The sequence below is a fragment of the Amblyomma mixtum genome, chromosome 2 (genome assembly GCF_055824585.1).
Source record: "Amblyomma mixtum isolate Tamu chromosome 2, ASM5582458v1, whole genome shotgun sequence".
NCBI lineage: Eukaryota > Metazoa > Arthropoda > Arachnida > Ixodida > Ixodidae > Amblyomma > Amblyomma mixtum.
In genome coordinates this window covers 320,475,718-320,498,215 of record NC_143013.1, presented here as the reverse complement: position 1 = coordinate 320,498,215, position 22,498 = coordinate 320,475,718, and the positions used below count along the sequence as shown (strand labels likewise).

The following is a 22,498-nucleotide window of genomic DNA, read 5'->3' as shown; positions in this document are numbered from 1 at the left end:
AGGCGACAATCCGCGCACCGCAGCTTTCAAACTGAAAGGGATCTAAAAACGTTGATGCTAAGCGCGGCAGGCGCGGCGGAGCAGCCTGTGACGTCAACTATGCGGCATGCTATCTTTGACAGGCTGCGCCGCCTTTGATGACACGCACAGCGCGCGCCTCTGATTCGCTCCTCCGTGCCGCAGCTTTACTCCTCCTCCTCATGCCTGTCGGCGCTCACAAAGGTCTAAAGTCAGATTGGCTTAGACATCGGATTTGTGTGACAATGCGGGTAGTAGCAGTACTGCACTAAAACAAAAAAATGGGGAGGAAAGAAAAGAGAGATGAGCAAGGGCAGAGAAAAAAAAAGGTTGGTTGGTTGGTTTATGGGGTTTAACTTCCCAAAGCGACTCAGGCTATGAGAGACGCCGTAGTGAAGGGCTCCGGAAATTTCGACCACCTGGGGTTCTTTAACATGCACGGACATCGCACAGTACATGGGCCTCTAGAATTTCTCCTTCATAGACATTCAACCGCCGCGGCCGGGATCGAACCCGCGTCTTTCGGGTCAGCAGGGATTGCAGGATGTTAAGAAGGGAGGTGGCAGTAGGGCCATCTTTTTTTTACCTACACTGGCTACACTAGTGTAGCAAGTGTAGGTAAAAAAAATGGCCCTAGCGTAGACTAAAGTGAACTGTATACATATAGACACATATACATATGTGGGAATTTTAACAGTCGATCGATCGACGCGCGATAAGAAAAGAAACAACTTTATTTTGTACGTTTTGACCAAGGCCTGGTCTTCGTCAGTATCACCGTTGTAGTGTATAGTACGTAGTGTGCAGTATATAGAGTATATAGTAGTGCGTACTATATGTAGGAGAAAGAATGAAGGATTCTATGCATGCGGCTACAATTCCCGACCGCTGCGCGAACCGATTTCTAGGCCAGAGGCGCAAGTAGAAACCCTCGTCAGTAGAGGCCATTTGGACGCCCGCGGTCAGGAGGCATCGGGATCGCTAGCCGCTAAGGCCCATGCTAGTTTCTATCGCTCAGCAGGGCCAGGACGTGATCGTGCCGCCTCTAGGACACCCACATCGACCACACGAACTGGACCACTCGTTGAGCGGAGAAAATCTTTCAAGGCGTCAGCCTTACTTGTCCCATGGAGTGAAAACCCGCGCTCGCGCGCGCGCGCGCGCGCGCGCGTGTGTGTGTGTGTGTGTGTGTGTGTGTGTGTGTGTGTGTGTGTGTGTGTGTGTGTGTGTGTGTGTGTGTGTGTGTGTGTGTGTACCTGGGTCTCACAACCCCCCCCCCCCCCCCCGGTGGCAGCATCTGCCAGTCCAGGGCACTGGCGCACCGCTTAACCGCTGCACCACAAGCTGCGTCAGGAGTGTTATGAGGACTTATAGGGATCTATGAATGTGTAGGGTCTGCTCGCGGGCAAGTCAAATCTCGCGCCGTTCACCGCGGGTAGTCTCGGACCCCTTCTTCCCGAGTGGGGGGCGGTGGGAGCGAGGCGCCTGGCTCCGCTGGCGGCCCTCCGCATCCTCCAGTCCAGCCGCCCAGACCTGCTGTCCCCGGCGGCCGAGGAGCTTTGGAGGGCGCTGCCGGCAGGGCCCCCAGCGGAGCCAGGCGCCTCGCTCCCACCGCCCCCCACTCGGGAAGAAGGGGTCCGAGACTACCCGCGGTGAACGGCGCGAGATTTGACTTGCCCGCGAGCAGACCCTACATCTTTTGGCAGGGCTGGTCCAGGAGCGAGAGACCGCGAGCCTCTCCGGTCTCGCCTTATAAAGCCTCTCTCCCAGCCTCGCTCCCCCCGCCCCCCCACTCGGGAAGACGGGGTCCCAGGCTACCCGCGGTGAGCGGCGCGGGATTTGACTTGCCCGCGAGCAGACCCTACATCTCCCCCCCCCCTCAAACGTCCGTCCCGGGGTCCGCCAGCAGGCGTTCGATGACCTCCGGGTCCGGGTCCATAGAGTCGTCGCAGGGGGGAGGGGTGCTCGCCGGGGGGCCGCTCACCGCTGGCTGGACGGGCTCCTCACGAGCCGCCCGGGGGGGCGAGGCGCCTGGCTCCGCTGGGGGCCCTGCCGGCAGCGCCCTCCACAGCTCCTCGGCCGCCGGGGACAGCAGGTCTGGGCGGCTGGACTGGAGGATGCGGAGGGCCGCCTCCTCCGGGCTGCCCCTCTGCAGTGGCGCAGCGGGGGAAGGCGCTGCAGCCGCCAAGAGCTTCTCCGCCGCCTCCCTGCGCGCTCTATGCAGCGCACCGGCCTCGTGGCGGGGCCGGTGCACAACAAGTGTGCCGCAGAGGGAACACAGGCCGGCCCGCTCCTCGTCACTAAACACGGCCGGGGGCTCCTGGTCCCTCTCCTCCAGGGTCAGGCCGCGGAAAGGCAGCGGCACTTCCTGGAGGTCACCGCCGCGAAGGGGCTGCGCCTGGTCCCGCCACCTGGACCGCGCGCAGTAAGAGATGGCCGCTCCGTTGGCGACCGTGGTCCAGGTGGCCACGTGCCGCAGGACCCTGGGCCGCTTGGGTTGCGGCTGCTCGACGGCCGAAGCGCCGGCTGGGTGCTGAGGGGGGCCCTGCGCCTGGTCGTCACTGGCCCTCTTGCGTTGTCCTGCACCACTGGGAGGTTCTCTCCAGTGGGCAGGCGCGCGGTTAGACTGGCGGTGGGGGCCACCGCGGCCGTGGAACCGGCGATACTCGCGTGGACCCTGCCGCCGGCCGGGTGGCGCGCCTTGATGGCGGCCACCGTTCGACGGTGGTCTGCCATCCCTTCCGGAGTCCGAGCCCCGGGTGTCGGACCGCTGGAGCTTCCTAGAAGGCATATTAAGAGGGCGAGAGCATTGCGAGTGATAATTGATCGAGAGACACGGGTGCTACCTGGTCCTCAGGTTGTAGCGTCGGTTGCGAACCGCACCGCTACCTGCTCGTCCTCCCGGGGGTAAGATCGCCGCATCGCGCTGATTTTCCACCGCTTCGCAGCCATCGTCCTTGCGAAGGTGGAAAGCCTTCAAATCAGCGACATGCACCGGACCGGCGGTTTCGCCGTTTGTCAACAACCGCAACTGGTAGGTGAGCGGCGTAGTCCGTGCCGTAACTTCGTACGGCCCAGCCCACTTGTGCGCTAGCGACGCGGCGAAACCGCGCGCTGCGTTACTAAGTGGGTGCGTTCTCTTGAGTACTAAGTCGCCCGTGTTGAAAACGACGTGACGGCGACCTTTGTTGTACTGATCCGCCTGCTCCATGCGCGCGACATCGAGGTTTTCGCGGGCTGCGCGCTGCGCTGCCTCCAAGCGCTCCCGGAGCCTTGCCGCGTACTGCGAAAGCGGAGGGGGCGCAGGCCCCGCCGCGTCGAGTAGGGCATTCTCTAGCGGAAAAGCGATCTCTCTCCCAAAATTCAAGTAAGCGGGTGTAATACCCACTGACCTGTTCACGGTTGTCCTTGTAGCGAACGCCAGTTCGGACAGCCGCGCGTCCCAATCTCTGTGCTGCTCGGTCGTCGCGACCAGCATGCTCTTCAGATTTCGATTCACCCGCTCGGTTATGTTGCTCTGAGCGTGGTAGGGACCGTTCTCCTGTGGCGGATTTGAAGCGCCCGACAAGAGTCTACAAAGACTTTGCTTGTGAAATACGAAGCATTGTCTGTAATCAGGTCGGAAGGGAAACCGAAACGAGTGAAAGTCTCCAACAGTTTTTCCCAAATTCGTTCCGACACAAGCTTCCTAAGGGGGAAAACCTCAACCCACTTTGAATAGTGGTCCGCTATTACCAGGATGAATTGGTTTCCGCGCGCGGACCGAGGGAGGGGTCCCATGATATCGCACGCGACCACTTGCCACGGGTAGTTGCTAACTACCGCCTTCATCATGCCAGCGGGCTTGCCCGCCCGAGGCTTGGCTACCTGGCATACCGGGCAGGTACGGGCGTATCCCAGCACATCCTTTCTCATGCCTGGCCAGGTCGCGACACGGCATAACTTGCCGTAAGTCTTACTGCCGCTGCTATGGCCTGCCAGCGCTGAGTCATGGAAGTACTGCAGGAACCGTTTCCGCAACCTTCTCGGGACCACGACTCGGAAAGGGGATGCTATCGCCTCTTCCTCGTCAAGTTGGGGGATGTAGCGGAGCAGCAAGCCATCATCGCCCAGCAGATACGCGTCGTACTTGCCCTCAGCGTTCCCGGTGCAAGCTGCGCTGCTCGCAAGCTCCTTCAGCACCCGCTGGCAAAGACCGTCTGCTTTCTGGGCCTCGATCAGCTCTTCTCTACTGACCGCTACTCCCCAAGACAGATTTCTTTCTGCCTCGCTCCTAGGCAGGCGAGCGGTCGCCGCCACGAGCTGCTGTGTTTCCCTTCCGTCACAGCACCGTGCGGGACCTTTGTCCGTCTCCTCTCTCTCCAAACCGGGCGCGACACTCCCGTCCGCCCTCTCCTCCTCTCCAACAGCGGTGACGCCGCTTTTTACAAAGCTGGGCTGCGCCTCTGAAGCGCTTTCGCCAGCATTCCATGGTGCGCGCGATAAAGCATCGGCCACCTTGTTCAAGCTGCCCCGGCGGTACTCGATGGCGTACGCGTAACGTTGCAACGTCAGCGCCCATCTCGCGAGTCTGCCTGCTGGGTTCTTGAGCCTCTTTAACCAAGACAATGCCTGATGATCTGTCTGCACGGTGAAGACCGCTCCGTCTAGGTACATGTCGAACTTCGACAATGCGAACATGATCGCCAGGCATTCCTTTTCGGTCACGGAATAATTCCGCTCCGCCGATGTGAGCGTGCGACTAGCGAACGCGACAGGGCGCAGTTTGCCCTCGTGTTCCTGCAACAAAACAGCTCCAACACCGTAGTCACTAGCGTCTGTCTGCAAGACAAACTGCTTGTTCAGGTCGGGGAGGCGCAGACTAGCGGTATTCGCTATCGCGCGAGCCAAGGCAACAAATGCGTCACTCTGTTCCTTGCCCCAGACCCACTTCGAGCCTTTACGCAACAGCAGGTTCAGCGGCCTTGCAAGCTCCGAACAGCGCGGGATGAATTGCCTGTAGAACGCAACCATCCCCAAAAACCTCTGCAAGCTTTTCACATCCATGGGGCAGGGGTAGTTCAGAATTGCCTGCAGTTTGTCATCATTCGGTCTCAGTGTGCCATCATCCACGACAAAGCCCAAGAGGTTCACTCTCTTCGATGCCAACTGCACTTTCTTTGGATTAATGGTTAGACCGGCACGTCTCATTCTATCGAGAACGGAATTCAGGTGAATGATGTGCTCCTCGAACGACTGTGAGAATATCACAACGTCGTCGAGGTACGCCATGGCGTAGTTGAACCTTGCATCGCCCAGCACGATGTCCATCAGTCGCATGAACGTGCTCGGGGCGTTAGACAAACCAAACGGGAGTCGAGTAAATTCGAAGAGCCCGCGGTGGCAGGTGAATGCGGTTTTCTCAATGTCACCTTCGGCCACGTCAATCTGCAGGTACCCTCTGCTTGCATCTAGGACTGTGAAGAACCTCGCGTTCCCTAACGCGTACATCACAGCCTCGATCGACTGAAAAGGGTACGCAACCGTAGGCGTCAGTGAGTTGAGCTTACGATAATCAACACACAGCCTGACCGATCCATCTTTCTTCGGCGCTAGAACCACTGGGGACGCCCAGGGACTTTGTGAGGGTCTCACCGCACCGGTGTCAATCATCTCGTCAAGGGCACAGTCGAGAAGCTGCGGGCTGGTTTTCGCCTTCTCACAAGTAAGCAATCTTAAGCCTCTCTGCAGACTTTTTTATAACTCGAACCAGGCCATCGAGGGGATCAGGCATGGGAACACTACCGGAGTGTACAGACGGCAAAGAGCAGGAGGTGGCATAGAATAAAGGCACATTGCTAAGAAAGAAGTGAGGCCTGTGAAGGAGAGGTGGCGGTCGGACATTACTCCCAGAATTTCAATGTGTGGACCGCAATGCAGTTCACAGCCATCAAGACGCGCCGTTGGATTGCGCCTCTCCATGCCTCTGTACGGTGATAGAACACGACACGTTTCGTCGAGAGGAATAGTAGCACGGGCGTCAAAGACCCAAGCAGCCAAGCAAGCGTCAGCCGAGGCGGCATGCAGTTCTCGACGCAGTTTAGAGGCAGTCCGGGAGCCCTGAAACCACATTCCATAAACGGCGCGATGAAGTGAAACCTGCAGCACTCGCCAAAGATGGAGAAGCCGCCAGCTCCTCGCCACAACTTTTACGGTTCACTGCACTCCTATTTTGGCGAAAAGTGGAAAGGAGGTTATAAAGGCTACGCGGGCACCCGCGGTCTCGAAAGAAGCGGAGGACCAGCGTGTGCCAGACACTGTCAAAAACACCTCCTAAACTCAGCAGACACCAACAGTGCAGATCTATGTACAGCCTGAAGGGCGCAAAATTTTCATGCGAAGTGACACTAAAGCTTGCACAGCACTGTGAGCATGTGTGACCCTGTACTGACAATGGTGGAGATAATTGCCGTTTTTTAGAAAACAGTAGCGACGTTCATAAAGTAATCGTCATAAAATTTGCCGCAAATCAAGTTCATACTAATAAGTCGAAGTCAGGATCAATTAGAAGGTGCGCGTCCAGATTTCACTAAAGTTATGCGACCATGGCGCCAAGCAAGAGGAAAGTACCCTAGACGCAGGACGTAGTTAAACCTAGTTAAAGAACGAAGTGAGGATGGGCACTGAATACACTTTGAACTATAGTTGATGTCCTCAGAGTCCGAGTCTGTAAATTTTGTTTTTTCGTTTAGTACCCTTGCCGGCCCTTTCCGGCCCTTTTAGTACCCTTCCCTTGCAGGCGTGGATTGCATTTTAGCCACAATCTCCCCTAGTTCCAGAAGGAACGGGGGAGAAAGGCGGTTCGGCGCCACTAGCATCCGATGTGCTACCGAATATGCCATGTTTTGCGGTCACTGGAACTGTTGTAACCTTCCTGTATGTCAGAACATTGTTTAGTCTCGTTCTGGGCAAATGTTGCTTTTTTCTTTCGTTGCTCTACATTTTTTTCGCCCCTCTATGTCATGTCTATCTACGTTTCTCTTCCCCTATTTTTTATTTCTTTTCTCTTACCGCGGGAAAAGGTGATATTGGACGACGTCTCTTCAACGCCTTTCCTTTGTACATTCTTTACCTCAGTCGGCACAGCCCATTATTCTTTTTTTGTTTTTCTTATTCTCTCGCGGGATCACCTATGCTGGCCCAGGCGAACTGCTGCGTTGGACTCTCGATGTCGGATGTTCACCCGGCTGCGGCGCTGATTGAACTGAAGAAAAGGCATGCGCCTTTGTACAAGATATTGGAGAGAAGAGGATCCGGAAAGAGGGAAGTCTAGAGCACCGGCGCCTATTGGGAGAAGCAAGCTAGCACAATTCCCGTTGCCGAAAGGGAAGATGATACGGGAGGAGAACACGAACGCTGTCAGATTTAAAGGAGCCCCTTAAAGACGAGAAGAAGGCAGAGGATATAGCCTTCGTGGAGTTTCGCGAGGACGTAGGAGCCGTGAATGCAGGCAGATAAAAAGCAAGAATATCTTGCACCGAAAACATACCAATTGGCAGGAAGCTGCCGGAGTTGCGGAATGTGATGGCGCTTGGAAGGAAGGCACAAACGTGCACCGCAGGCTGGGGCGCTGATGGGATGGAGGTCTTTTGTGACTCGCCTGCTCAGAGTGCGGCTGTTTTGGCGTTGCGTTTCTCTGCTTTCCTTTTTCTTTAGATGGTCGGGGTTGTTGGCGTGCCTGTTCCACTGATGTACATTACTCGCAATCCGGGCGCGCCCTCCTCTGGGTGCTTTCATTGTGCTAAGGCTTTCATCTCTGCTTGGACTTTCCTTTTCGTGTTTCGCGGTTCAGGCTTTGCACCTATTTTCCCAGCGCATTCAAGAGAAAAAAAATTAAAATGAGAATGAGGCAACTTTGAGCAAGTGTGTCACCGATGCTGGCGGCCATCTCTGGTTTCGGCGAGGAAACGAGTGGTTTTTCACCCGTGTCCCTTGTAAGTTGGTAAATTGGTTTTTGAAGAAAGGAAATGACACAGTACCTGTCTCACATATCTCGGTGGATACCTGAACCACGCTGTAAAGGAGGGGAGGAAGGTGGGAGTGAAAGAAGGAAGAGAGAAAGAGGTACCTAAGTGGAGGCCTCGGCTGTGAGACGGATTCTTCATGTTGTGAGAGTGGATTGTAAAAAATTTATTCCGTCGAGAGCAGGTTGCAGGAGACACGTACTAGATGGCTGCTAGCCCATGGCTGGCGGCGACCTCATTGGCCTGTTTGATTGCCCGTACTTGAATCTTGGGGTCCGAGCTGACCAGCACGGCCTCCCACCGCTCCGGAGAAGGGAGCTGTATATATGAACTCCGCCGGAGGCGGATCATTATCGCAGTTCCACAGAATGTGGTCGTATGTGGCCCTTTCACCACATTTATTACAGTTTGGGCAGTACTGGCCAGGGTAGATGAGGGCAGGCACTGCCGGATTCAGAAGGGAGCGTGTTTGTAGACGGCGCCAGGTAACTTCCTGCGCTTTTGTTAACGATTTGAGGGGAAGGGGATATGCGCGCCTCTCCAGCCTAAATTGATGGGTGATGTCATCAAATGAGATCAACCCGTCCCTCGTGAAATTTGGGTCGGAGGGCGCGCTCACTGGCCGGTCGACAGGAGCTCGTGCTTGCGCGTGAGCCGCCTCGTTCCCTGGGTTAGACGAGTGGACCAGGACCCAGATCATTTCAACTTCTCTAATCGGAAGGGGGGTGTTTTGATGGATGCGGAGTGAGGTAAATGTGATGCGGCACCTCGCGAAATTGCGAATGGCTGTTTTGGAGTCGCTGAATATAATATCAGTACACGTGTCCTCTACAGCTGAGACTATTGCCGCTTCCTCCGCCGTCTCGGAGGAGGTCGTTTCTCTCGACGCGGCCCCCAACGGGGCGCCGTTCCCGTTCACCGCGACCAGTGCAAACGCTTTTCTCGGGGTTGGTCGGTATTACGTTGCGTCCACGTACGCCACGTTGTCGTGTCGGCCGTATTTGGTGTGCAGAGCGCGAGCCCGCGTTGTGCGTCGGCCTTTGTGGTGCGCGGGGTGCATGTTCTTGTGCAGGGGTTTGATCAAAAGAGCTTTCCTGATGTGCGTGGGTAATTGCGTTTTCGCGTCCCTCTGGGAGCTGTTCGCACATCTTTAGTCTGTATAGGACGTCCCCTCCCGCGCTCGTACGAGTCAATGAATCGTCCGAGCTGGGAAACGAGGTGCGCTCGTACACCTTTGAGAGTGTGTTGTGAACCCCAAGGGCCAGCAACCTTTCTGAGGACGTACTGTGCGGGAGCCCAAGGGCCGCCTTGTAGGCCTGCTGGATTGTAGCTTCGACGTTGTTCCTTTCCGCGAGCTGCAATTGCAGGTAAGGGAGGGAGTAGACGATCCTGCCCAGCACGAAACCCTGCACAAGTCGACATAGATCTTTCTCTTTCATGCCTCGTCTTTTGCTGGAGATCCGTCTGATTAGCCGCACAGTCTGATCGACCGTGGCCGTGCGTCTGTTAATTGTTTCGGTGTTTTTGCGATTGCTCCGTGTGCACATGCCAAGTATGCGTATTGTTTGGACCTCCTTGACCGGAAGTCCTTGCACATATACACTCAGAGGGGTCGGCGAGGTCAGGTTTGCGTTTCTACCGCGTCGTTTGGCCCTAAGCACTGGCAGTTCCGATTTCGAGTGCGAGCATTCAAGGCCCGCTCCCGATGCGTAAGTTTCAATTATGTCAACTGCCTGCTGCAGGGTATCCTCTATTTGGCCGTCATTCCCACTGGTTACCCATAGGGTCGTCCGCGTATAAGGTGTGCTGCAGCCCCGGCAAGGCGGCGAGTTTGGGGTGTAGTGTAATGAGTGCAAGGTTAAAGAGGAAAGACGAGAACACCGAGCCTTGTGGCGCGCCTCGGCTTCCCAGAGAAATGGGGTGCGATTTGGGGCCACCTAATACAAGCTCTGCGTTCCGCTCGGATAGGAATAATCGGTAGTAATTCAATGTCCGTTCTCCCTGGTCTATTTTAGAGAGGTTCGTGAGGATGGCCTCATGCGAGACGCTGTCGAAGACCTTGTTCAGGTCTAACCCTAGCACTGCCCTCGTCCCGGTTTCATGTGGAGGGTCCAGCACCTCCTTCTTAAGCTGGAGCATCACGTCCTGCGTGGACAAGCTAGCCCGAAGGCCAATCATTGTGGGAGGAAGTAGGTCGCGGTCTTCCGCGTAATTTTGCAATCGGTTAATGATGACATGCTCCATGAGTTTTCCGATGCAAGACGTGAGGAAGATGGGCCGCAGATTCTCGATAGATAGTTCCTTTCCTGGTTTGGGGATGAAGGTCACCCGTGCATGCCTCCATTCCTGGGGGATCTCGCCTTCCTTCCAGTAGGTGTTCATTAGGTTTGTCAGAGCTGCGACAGACTTGAGGTCTAGGTTTCTGAGCGTCTTTTTCGACACTGTCCGGTGCCGCCGCGGAGGTGGTACGAAGCTGACCCAGAGCGAACCAGACCTCGGCATCTGCTATGTCTGCGTCCAGGGTCTCATTGTGGAGGCCCTAGTATGCCGGTAGGGGGTCCGTATGCGGCGTGTTCAAGTAGCGTTTTTGCATTTCGGTGAGTAGCTCTGCGCCTGTACCCTGACACTGGTGAATTAGTCTCATGAGCTGGTCGCGTTGTGTGGATTTTGTGTGTGTGTTGGGTCGAGCAGGTGGCGGAGCAAGAGCAATATCTTTTTTCATCCCATCTTCCCATTCATATTATCACAAATTTGGCCCCATTGCGTAAGTTTCTGTTGTGTCTCTGTTTATTCCAGAGATTTAGCAGGCTGGCGTGCGCTTCCCACCTGTGGAGGAGTTTAGAGTCTGTCGTTTGATGCGGTTCCTCAGTAGGCGTCTCCAGCGTGGTGGTGTTGACGTCGTCTTTCAGTGCAGCGATCCACTCCGTTAGGTTGTTGATCTGACCGGGGGCAGTCTGCTCTCGTAAGCATCTGAACCTGTCCCATTCGGTAATATGAGTGCGGATGGGGTGCAGTTTCCGCAATTTCGTGTCAAATGTCGTGGCTATTATGCAATGTTCACTTCCCAGCGTGTGTTCCGTGTTGGAACAGCGGGCGTCGCGAATGTTTTTGAGAGGGTGAGATCCGGTGGGTATCTATGCTAACGGTATTTCTGACCTGCGTGTTTTCTTGGGGATCGTTAGGAATCGTCTGGCCCAGGTTTTGAGTTTGCCACAGCTTGGTGCCCTTGGGGTTGTTTTTGCGATAACCCCAGGCCGAATGTCGGGCGTTAAGATCGCCTACGACCAGGAGTTGTGTCCTGGCGGCCAGACGCGTGGCTTTAAGCAGTAGATCGGAAATTCCTGACCCTCTTTCAGGGAACTGTATAAGTTCAGAATACAGAGTTGCATCTCCCTTTTTCCTCATCACAATTTCTATGTGTATTCTAATGTGTATTGTTCGTTAGAACTGTCTATAGTGCGTTGCATCGCCGTAATGTTGCGTTGCACAATGGTAGCGGTGAACGGGGTCGTCGCCGTCCTCACTGCATTCGAGGGGGGAATGAATAGCCTGGTAATTTAGCCAGGCCGCTTGCTTCTTGAAAGGCTATCACGCCCGGTTGTCTACCTAGATTTTGTATGTGAAACTGCAGGTTGCCCCGTTTGTTGCGGAACTCCCTGCAGTTCCACTGCCATGCTTTAATTTGTTGGCGAGGGGCCATGGTGGGATATGGGTGGGGTGATTATGGGCAAGGTCGCGACTAGTGGCATTACGTTACGGCTTGCCTCCAAGGCCACAAGGCGCTTCACTACTTGATTGAAAAAGCTAGCGATGTTTGTACCCAGCTAGGTTACTTCCTTCGTAAGATCGTTGACTTTTTTCTCGAGACCGCCAAATTCGTTCTCGAGGGAGTTCATTTCGGCTCTTATCTTGTCTGTAGCCTTAGGTTTGATTGTCGGTTGCGGGTTGTCCTCTTTGGACACCTCCGCGGCGCGTTTCGATCCGGAGCCCTCGTCGGAAGAAGCCGGCCTTTTGAGGCTATTCGTCTCCATCGCATTACTGGTGGAGGGTATAGCGCTTAGCGAGGAAGAGGGGGGCGTGCGAGATGCGTGTGGCATGGCTGTTGCGGAGGGTTGTAGCGGTTTAAACAGTCTTTTCATTTCGGCCATCTCTATCTGCATTTGCGCTGTGGTTTTGTCTCTGGACTGTATTTTAGCTAGGAGCTCCTTCTCGCGAGCCGTATATTTGTGGAGGACCGCTTCCTCGCCCATTCGCCCCCCCCCCCCCTTCCTCTAACAGGCGGGGGGGGGGGGGGGGGGGGAAGCTACTCACAGATGAAAATAACACGAAAGAGTCCGCATACATGTATGATCTCGTGTATTTGTTGACGCAGTCTGTCACTTTTCACAGCGTTATTGCACGAACTCGCGCTCCTTTGAAAGCAGGACAAGGTAATGGAGGGAAGGCGTCTTGTGCTCTCATCGCTTATCATTATTTCAGGTTCGGAGTTGGCCTGCAAGACAATCATTTCCTGTTTACTTCATATGCCACCGTTGTTCTACATGGGTATTGTTTAGTGACAAAAATACCATTTTACTTGCCGTTCAGCGTCTTCACTCAGATTATGAATATGTGGTGGGCTCAAGAATCTCGAGGCTTTACAATCTGACAGAGGAGCAAAGCCGGAGCCCTCTTTATTTATTTTTTTTTGGCTCTACTCTAAGTGTGTACAGGCAGCTTTCACAGGTGTGGCCCACTGGTAACAAATTCTTGAGAAAACGCCTCCTCTGGACGTCTTTAAGTTAAGGAGGAGCGTTGCCTGCTTAGTTGCCTGAAAAAGTCTTAACTATCCGCAGGTAGTTACAACTTTGGTATTTGTTGCAGTTCATTCGGAAATAAATGGGTATTTTGATGAAACAATGATAAAAAAAATCCAAAAATTTTCACTTTTTCATAGTGATCTCATCCGTTAAAGCTGTATATTTAAAATACAAACAAGAAACAGTGTCGACAACTTACGTAGGATCGTCCGAAATAAAAAAACGAGAAATCGCTTATAATACAAATTGGGGTAAAAAGGGCTTTGCTATTTACTTCCCTCCTTACTAAACAACTACGAGTATATGAATTGAATGCTTTGATCTCTATTTCGGGCATGCAGAAAGAACATCGTGCTGCGCACGAGTATATTAGGATATCACTGTAAAAAATTGGAAATTTCTTCTGCGTGAATTACTTTTTCTTGCGAATTACAGTTTTATAACGTATTATTGCTGCAGTTTTCTTTTGTGTTTCGGTTTAGCGATATTTTCTTCAAGCTTGATGGTTAGTTCTCGCTCGGAGTTGGACATTTATGATAGGCCTTATTTGATTACGCTCCTGGGTTCTAAATGAGTGGTGTTTGCTTTTTCTTTCTATTACGTTTATGTTTGTGAACATAAACATAACATAGTTTGGCTGCCCTGTGCCAAATTATGTGCTACGGCCCAATCAAGCTGTCCGCGGTAATGTTTTTCTTGTAGCTCCCTTCCACAAGAAAGTTTCCAGGTGCTAAATATGCTTGAATATTATTTTATGTTCAGGGAGTGGTCTTCCGAGGACATTTCAAGCACATAGAAATGAATAGGACTTAGAGCATGCTTGGTTATCTGCACATGATTTAACATTATCCAGTGCATGCACAATGCTTGACACTCCGAATTATGGGGGTAGTGGCACTTTTCGTGCGTATTTTCCAAATAGCCCTTTTTCCGGCCAGGTGGTTGAAGTCGCTAATGTGGCAGTTCAGGTCAAGCTGCTAATCACTAGCCCTTTATTCAATTTAACTGTGTGCACTGTGCCTAGCCACAATATCATCTGCGCGCAGGCTATAGGCTCGCCTAGCAATTCTGGACCTTGTGCTCCTCGCTTAAGGGTGTTGTTAGCTGCAGTCGCACTCGAAGACTGAATACACAAAACTATCCTAAAATCCTACCCGAAAAAGTCGTTGCATTATACTTTCTGTACCTCTAACATGACATCATTTAGTATGAATCTAATATTTGCGAGCACGACAACTGAGATACATTTGTCGGATTCCTACGTTCACCTACTTGAATAGCGAAAGTGCGGCCCCTCTTTTGGGGAAGGTCGCCACATTTCCCGACGAAAACCCTTGGCGACAACCTCTGCTCGCGGTACACTTGTTTTATTCACGTTTTCTTGTCTTCACTGGACGTTACTACGTGTTGTGTTTTTTTATATTTTACGAAGCATGGAAGACGGCAAGGCACAATGCTCTTAAGGACTGAAACTTGGCTAGTTCTAACTCCTAAAAAGATCTCGCAAACTATCTCGGGCTCCAACGCGCTCGTCATAAAGACTCAAACCGTGTGCAGGCCTAGCTGTGCAATGAAAACGCGGTTGAAGAAACAGTGGCCGTAACAAGACAGGACATCCCGCTGTGCTGAGTAGATGGAGAGACGGTGGTGCAGGGGGTAACGGTCGCCTCGTGAATCGCGCCGCTCGTCGCGCTGTGATAAATGGGGACGTCGCGCCTTTCCAGACGCCCCCGACCGCGTGTCCCTGGGCTGATTAAGTGCCCTCTTAGACCCCTAGAGGGCGGCACAAAGCACACAGACTCCCATTTGCGGTGGCGCGCTCGCATTCACCGCTGCGGGTATGCACAGCTCTGTGTGTGCTCGACCGGTGTCATCCATCACACCCACTTCCTCCCGCTCGTCTTCTGCGGCGTGCTGGTATAATAAACGCGTTGAACGCAATCGCGGGCTCCTCGTACACAGTGCTGGGAAGGTCTGCGGTTGCAGCCTGGAAAGAGCGCACGGCTGCAGCGAAGCGCAAAGAGCAGCGATGTCATTAGCAACGCTGCTCCACGTTCTCGCACGTCCTGCAGGATTGGTTTCGCCCACTGATCTCCACTAGGGGGCTGGATGGCGCATCGGGCGCCCGAAAGTGAAGCCACCGGAAGTAAGCAGCCTCGACCCAGAAGTCACCCTTTGGCAGTGCGCGAAATCGGACCTCAGCACGGTTTTTCAGTGTCAGTTCTGGTTTTCCACTTGGTACCTCATTGTTTCGCCGTTCTCGTCTTTTTCCACCTCAGTGCCTACCTGTTGCGCCGTCAACTGCATGATGAGGCCAGCAAAGTCTTCGGGAAAGACGTTCCAAAATAAAGGGTCCATTGTATTGCAATGAGACGACACTTGCAGAGGGCAGAACGTCGCTACACACAGCACGTGCTCAGTTCTCGCTAGCGTCGCCAGCTCTGCTGTTTACTATGAACACGGTGTAAGAATATTTTAGGTACTGACACTGACCGCCCGCCGCGGCGGAGATCGCGCACAGATAGTGTTCGCGCTCTAGTGCATGCGCCGACCACAGCGGCGCGGGGGCGCTGCGGAGTAGTGGTCAATCGCTTGCGGCACGGCGGACGCGGCTCAGGGGTTTGCACGGCTTTCGATGCCGTTTTAGGCTGTGTTTGTGGGTGTTATGCGCTGCCGGAGTGCATCACAAGATGTGGACGTTAGGTCCTCGGCTTCCACGTTGTGTTAGGCACCGAGCACGAACAAAGTTCGGTAGAACTAGCTTTTTGTGTCGCGGTTTGGAACCAGTCGCAGTGATCGTTGTATAAACGCACGTGGTGGCGCGGGCCGACGCTGTGGAAGGTCGCCCCGGCCTGTTACATAGGGGCTGTGATCTGTTGGTTGTTGCTGTGGCACACCTGAGGGGTCTAGCCGGGTCCAGAAGCTGACTAGACGCGATCATGCTTCGTACCCAACTGCTGATCGGGCTACCAGGGTTGTCCGGACCAAGTGTCACTTTTTAAGCTGTGTCGGAGTCTGCTCGCCTAGAACTTTGGCGCCAGGCAATCCCTAGAGCAGGTAATAAGATGTGGCAACCGAGCGACCATGTCTGCGCGAAGCACTTAAAATCGTACTACTCCGAGTTCAATGGCAAGGCACTTTTAAATGCACCCAAGAAACCGGTGCTCTTGGCGAATGCTGTCCCGAGTATTTTTCCCGGATGTCCCAAATATCTGACAAAAGAGGCAAGTTCAAGAAAGCCTCCAAGAAAACGACAGTCTGCAGCCACGTGTGCCAAGCAGCCAAGAAAGTTTTCCGCACCCGTTCGGGGACGGTCTGTGACAAACAAAAAGACGCCGATCCATCATGGAAGCCTCAAAAGACTGCGCACGTGTAGCTGGAGTACATCATGCGTGTCAGCTGATCAAGGCACGTGCCCTTCTTCCACCATGAAACCTGGAGGCACCTCCTTACTTAAGTGCAGCCTCCGTCTTCATCGCTATCCATGGTGCTAAGGTTTGTCGTGCACTGGTTCCGGTACAAAGCATTCTAGGTGCTCAGCGTTCCCTGTACATGACATGGCAGTGGAGCAATTAATTTCAGTGGTCAATTTCCACCCGCTGCACATTTTGGTCCCAAAAAGGTGGTTATAACAAACAAACATTTATAACAAATATGCAGGCGCATAATTTGCCGGAGCCTAGAAAGCTCGATAAAGAATTTCGTGGCCCAATGTTTTTGAGGTCCACAAGTCGCTTTACCATGCCAGCTGCAATTATTCCCAACTGACACCCGCCAATCCCAGTTTAGAGTCGCGTAAGTATTTTACCTCTGCGCGTGCACGCCTGTCTTTCCTTGAGGGAGACAACAGCTCAACATCACCAGTGTCGGGTTAAAAGACGAGCTTGACAGGAGGAATGCCAGGGAAACTTCCACTAACCATATTCGCGTGGCGTAGCTAAAAGTGGACTACACTAGCCATAAAAACATCGCAAATGCACGGCTTGGTTTCCTTTCGGTCCCTGTGCTCGTTCGTTTAGCCGTGGAGGCGTTCCGCAGTGCAGCACAAGGGCGCGGGTTCTATTCCTCGATGCGGAGGCAATATTTCGGGTGCAGGCGAAATGCGGAAACGCCCTTGAGGTTTCTCTGCGAATTAAGGAACCCCAATTGGGCGAAGTTAATCATGTTCTCTACACGGCACGCATCATCTCACAGCGTCGGCGCATTACACTGCTCAAGCAGGGTCTGAATGTACGCGTATGCTGTTTGGCCCAAATGTGGGAGCATGCGCGTTGCGGCCGAGCTTTTATATTTAACAGTCGGCATAGTGAACTATGCTCTCAGTTTTCGGGCGGATGAATAAAAAAAATTTGCAGGGAACACATTTCAATAACGAGTCGGAAGAATCGCAGGGCAGCGTCTTCGCTGCTGTTCCACCCATCCATGCAGTCGTAACAAGTAAAACACGAAGGCGCCAGAAATTATTCGCTGTCGACAGTAGTTTCAATCCATCTGTGCCTTGCCGCGGAGGTCGAATTTCGATGGAGGTTAAATCCTACAGGCCCACATGGTTGAAATTTCCGGAGCCCTTCTCTACGCCGTCCCTCATAGCCTGAGTCGCTTTGGGACGTTAAACCCCCCATAAACCATAAACCATCAGATAGGCATGTCTTGCACATTCTGTGGCCACACTTGGTATACAAATATTGCGCTTTGTTGAAACTCACCGCGCTTTTGCGTTCCGATTAACTGTAATCGAAGTTAGAGGTGCTCAGATGACGGCGCAAACTACGTGCGGGCGTGCATTACACGATAGTCTCATCAAGCGCAATGAACGTTCGGTGTTTCCGTCAGTGCATCGTCGCCAGCGAGCCTTTGTGCGTGCCTTCTACAATATGTCTTGTCCCCCGTACTGTGCTCAATGTTAGTACCTGGCGTGTGTGCGGGTTGTGGCTCTAGCGAACGTCTGGCGTTTCTCAAGCCAGAATATGTCTTTCTCGCCTGTATGGCCGCAGGTGCACCGCAAGAAGCGGGTCGTGGCCCGGGTCCGCTGCGAGAACATCAAGAACGACTGCCCCAAGCCCACCTGCGAGGAGCCCGTGCTGCTGCCGGAGCGATGCTGCAAGACGTGCCCCGGCGAAGGTGAGTGCGCCGCACTCACACCAATTAACAGGGGTTGACTATTCGGCTTCCTTCCGCGATCTCTCCGGAACACCTAATCGGCGCACGTCTCTTTTCACTCGAGTGAAACAACAGGCTAGCGAAAAAGTGACGGATGTTCAGGTAAAGCTTAGACATGAGTATAATAAAGGCCGTTATATAGGCATGCTAGACGAATGGTTGCTCCATCTGCTTCGAAAAAGGAACGCTATTTGTCATCAGTCCGAAGAACTGTGAGCTGTCCGTGCGATTTCCTTCACATGATAACACCGTGGAATTGTATTTCAGATGATAACAGTCTACTGATTTGAAAGTATACTCCGCACTTCAGCTCAGTACATATCTCATCTAAGAAAGATGATCTTTCTGCAATTTCGTGGCTTTGTGAAAGTGGTCTCTGCGTATACATTGGACGGCTGCCGTTATGTGCACGTGCAGACCGCATCAGCGTTTATGGTGTCTGTTTCTCGTTCTGCGTCTTTGTCGACACACGCTAGTTAGGATGTCCTCTCACTCCCAACAGCAGCTGGCCCAGCTTTGTGCACTGAATGCGTACACTTTACAGGAGACAGTGACGGTATGTTGTAGCAGCTACTGCGCATAATTATTTCAAGATCCAATTCAGCCACACAAGAAGTATTGAACTTACAGGCAGAGAGTAAAAGTTCCCTTCGACTGCTCCATTGTCACAAAGCGCATTGAATAATCATCTTAAAGCAGCGCGAAACACAGGGCGTAGTGGAAGAACGAAAGACCACACGAGCTCTATCTAACAACTGAATTTTATTTCCAGAAGGGTTAGAAATATAAGCACCAAACACAACGATAAAACACAGACACATCGCGATAGCCCCCACAAAACTCGTACGCGCATGTAGCGGAATGCAAAAACGCCTCATCCCAACAAAGCCATTCAACATCTTAGCACATGATAAGCACCCGCTATCACACTGTCGTCACACATTCCCCTAGAGCTCGAATCTCTTTTTCCACGAGATTAATGGAAGGCGAGGCGACACATGTTCCAGACTCCTGGCTTATCAGAAACGCCTCAACTAACCCCCTGCAGGTCCGATCTGGGTGACTGAACAAGATATTAATCCTGTCCGAATTGGGGAAACAATCATTGCATTGAATAAAACGCCACAGGGAACAGCAGTTCTGCATTTCTTAAAAAAAGAAACAACCATGGCAGCTTTCGTGATACGCGCAGCGGCCCCCTGGTGCGCAGTGCATAGGCGCGCACAACGCGAGCTTCTGGCGCCTAATGCGCGCATTAGCTCCCGCTCCCACCACGCACGGCGAGCAGCGCCTCCTTGGTGTCGTAACCGGCTGCTGCGGCGGCGGTGCCCATTAGGCTCCTCCGGCTTCCCTCGCAGCGTCGACCGGGCCACGGCGTTGTTCGTGGCCGTGTCCATTCCGCTGGGTCATTTCGATGTCCCGCTGTAGTGGAAGGTCTGCGTTGGGTAGCCTGAGCTGGCTCAGTCGCATCTCAGACTGGCCTGCAAGACACGCCTTCCCTGTGGATTTTCAGAAAGACAACGGCGTATATGTATTCAGGCTTTGTTATTACCGCGCTTCACAGTCACCTTTTCGGAGCATCTTGGTCGAGTCGGTTTAACCAGATTATTCGGCGGACGTTTTCAGGAAATCAGGGCGGGTTCTCTGCTTTTCGCCAGTAATCCGTGTTACGTTCGTAGGCTCTAGCCACTTCACAGCGTGGGATTTTCAATAGATCCAACGCTGTGCATTGCAGATGAGAGAGACGCGTGCGCCGAGGCTTTATACTGCGAGTTTACGAAAGCTGGATATCACTGGTGGATGTCTAGTTCGCTCGTAGCAGCTCATGGGGCTGCCTGCCGCGTCACCTGAGGTGGCTCCTAAACGTCATGCGAACATAACGAGTTTCCAAAATGAGGGCCTGAAACCTATCAGAGGTCACTGGGCAGCTAGCATCAGCATAGACAATAGTGGCCCGTTTCCGAGCTATTGTCATGCAAATGGCATTTCGCACACAGTCGCCACCTACGTCATACCTAGGAGCAGGAGCACACGTCACACGCAAGTCACGCGCTCTCTCCAGAACCCAGGGTGAATTAAACTGCAGAAACGCCGCGGGAATAGTTTAGTTACTCGATCATAATTTAAATTCGCACGTCTTTGCAATCTGAGGAGAACAGCATTCGAGAATAAAGAGAAAAAAAAACTGCCACTTACTGCTGGTAGTACGCACCATAACGAGAGCAATGGGAAATGTGGCAATTTGTAGCAATCTGTAGACCCTCTTTTCGTCGCACCTTCTAGAATGGGCCACAGATGCTGCCAGCTGCCGCATTCTTTGAATCGATCTCGGCCAGCAGTTCGTGGCGCACTTCGTCCGCTTTTTTTATTTTTCTGCAGTTTTAAAGATGCGTTTGGCACCCTTTGCAGTGGGTCGCATAATGCTCTTGAATAAACAGCGCGAACGAAGACGAGCACAAAAGACAAGGAAACGGACGACACAGCGCTGAGTCGTCCGTTTCAGTGTCTTTTGTGCTCGTCTTCGTTCGCGCTGTTTATTCAAGATGCTTAACCAACTAGCCCGCCAAAACGTGTTAACGCATAATGCTGTCGTTTACAAGCGCACTTTGCACCGCGTCGTATTCCGAATTCCCAATAAGCCGGCTGCTCTTCGATAGTTTACGCGATTGCGATACTGAGAAGTTCGTTTGGAGTCAGCCATGAAGCTTTCAAGGCGCAAGACAGCGCCGTGAGGGAAAGGATAAACGAATTAAAGAACGAAGGGAGAAAGCGCTACCGGACCCTCAAGAAGCCGCGGCACCTCCTCCTTTCTTTCTTCTTTCACTTCCATCTACCTAACTACCCTTTGCTCCCTGTCCTCCTCGCCACTCCTGCTGAGCCTGCGTGTCCACCGAGATATGAAACGCAGCTTCGGAGTTCAGTGCCGCGTTCACTAGGTGCGAAGAGGCGTCCACGGTGAATGTTCGCGAAAAGTGTGCGCCGTTTCCACGGAAAAGTCCAAAACGTGTTGACATCCGAGCTGAACGTGCAATGGTGCTGTCTCACAAAGCGGCGAAGCCCATTGACCAAACGAGTTCAAAGCAGAGGGGCTGAGCCAAATACCAAAACGTGCTCGAAGTAAACAGGCTAAAACCAAGTAGCTAAACATGTTCGAAAGAGAGGAGAAGCCAAGTAGATAAACGTGCGCGAAACAGAAACGCATGCCCGGTTTATGTCCGGTTAACTCTTCGCGTGCATAAGATGTCTGTAAACGTGCTTGTTCCACCGCTATGCCGTCCTCGTTGCATGCATGTGCCAGACTGACCTTACCCGCAAGAAACGCCGCTAATCCCAACCAGCTTTCGCTGATTAATGCGCCAAACCGGTAAGCTTAGCTACACTATTTTTTACAACATCAGTAGCGCTGTCGTACATGTACACACGCTTTGCGTTTTTGAGTGTGTTTAAGTTAACTTTGCAGCTGCCGCGGTGGCTCAGTGGTTATGGCGCTCGACTGCTGAACCCAAAGACGCGGGTTCGATCCCGGTCGCGGTGGTGGAATTTTTGTGGAGGCGAAATTCTAGAGGCCCGTGCACTGTGCGATGTTAGTGCGCTTTAAAGAGCCTCCAGGTGGTCGAAATTTCCGGAGCCCTTCACTACGGAGACCCTCATAGCCTAAGTTGCTTTGGGGCTTTAAACCCACCCATAAACCATAAGTTAGCTTTGTAGTCACCGTCAATTTCTTTAACAAACTGTATCAGGTTTTGTCGTTCATTTCTGATTTTTTTTTTCAGTGTTGTTTCTTCGGCAATACGCAGGTATTGCATGCGAGGCAGGGCTAAAGGAGGGCATAGGCCCCCTGACTAGGTCCTGACGCCGCAGGGCCCAGCAGCAGTTATATACTAACACAAACAGTGTATAACGGATGCATTCAGTAGAATGAACAATTTGAATAAGCGTTTAGAAAAATTCGTAATAATTGTACCCGGAGCTCAATAAGAAGATATGGCACACATGAAAGACAAAATGCGTTTCTGTTTCGGCTCATAGAAAATGCATGTGAGTATATATAAAAATGTAATACAAAATGGGAGACGCGATATAAACAACAAAAAAGGCAGACCAAGGAGACAAATGAGGATATCTTATACAAAAGGCAGTTTGAAAGTTGCCTTTTTTGTGTGGAGGAATACAAGGCAATGCAACAACCAGAAGACAAATCAATTTTGGCTAATTCAGACTGGTTTCTGAAATGAACTTATTTGCACTGAATGCAATATAGATAAATTATTATATTAAAAAACAACATACATTTCAATCTGATCAGGTGCAGTGTTACTGTGTTGACAGGAAAGAGCGCCAGCATTTTATTGAACTTATGAGCTGTGAAAGCACACTTTGCTGCTTCAATTATGCTAAGATATTCGTTGCATAGGAGCATGATCTGATGGTCAGTTTCTTGTTTAGCTTAATTAGTTTGTGGAATCTCCGTAATAAGAGAAGTCGTACATAAGTAATGACCTGCATTTCTGCTGTAAT

The 22,498-nt window shown here is 52.4% G+C and overlaps 1 protein-coding gene across 2 annotated transcripts in view; it reads left to right on the top strand.

Annotated features, from left to right (window-relative positions):
• LOC149365148 (dorsal-ventral patterning protein Sog-like) overlaps positions 1 to 22,498 on the top strand; it is a 396,279-nt gene that overhangs the window by 245,407 nt on the left and 128,374 nt on the right. For both annotated transcript variants that reach the window (XM_089575239.1, XM_089575238.1), the window contains exon 3: positions 17,815 to 17,941. In XM_089575239.1, the coding sequence (XP_089431365.1) occupies positions 17,815 to 17,941 (127 nt within the window). The remainder of the gene's footprint in view (positions 1 to 17,814; positions 17,942 to 22,498) is intronic.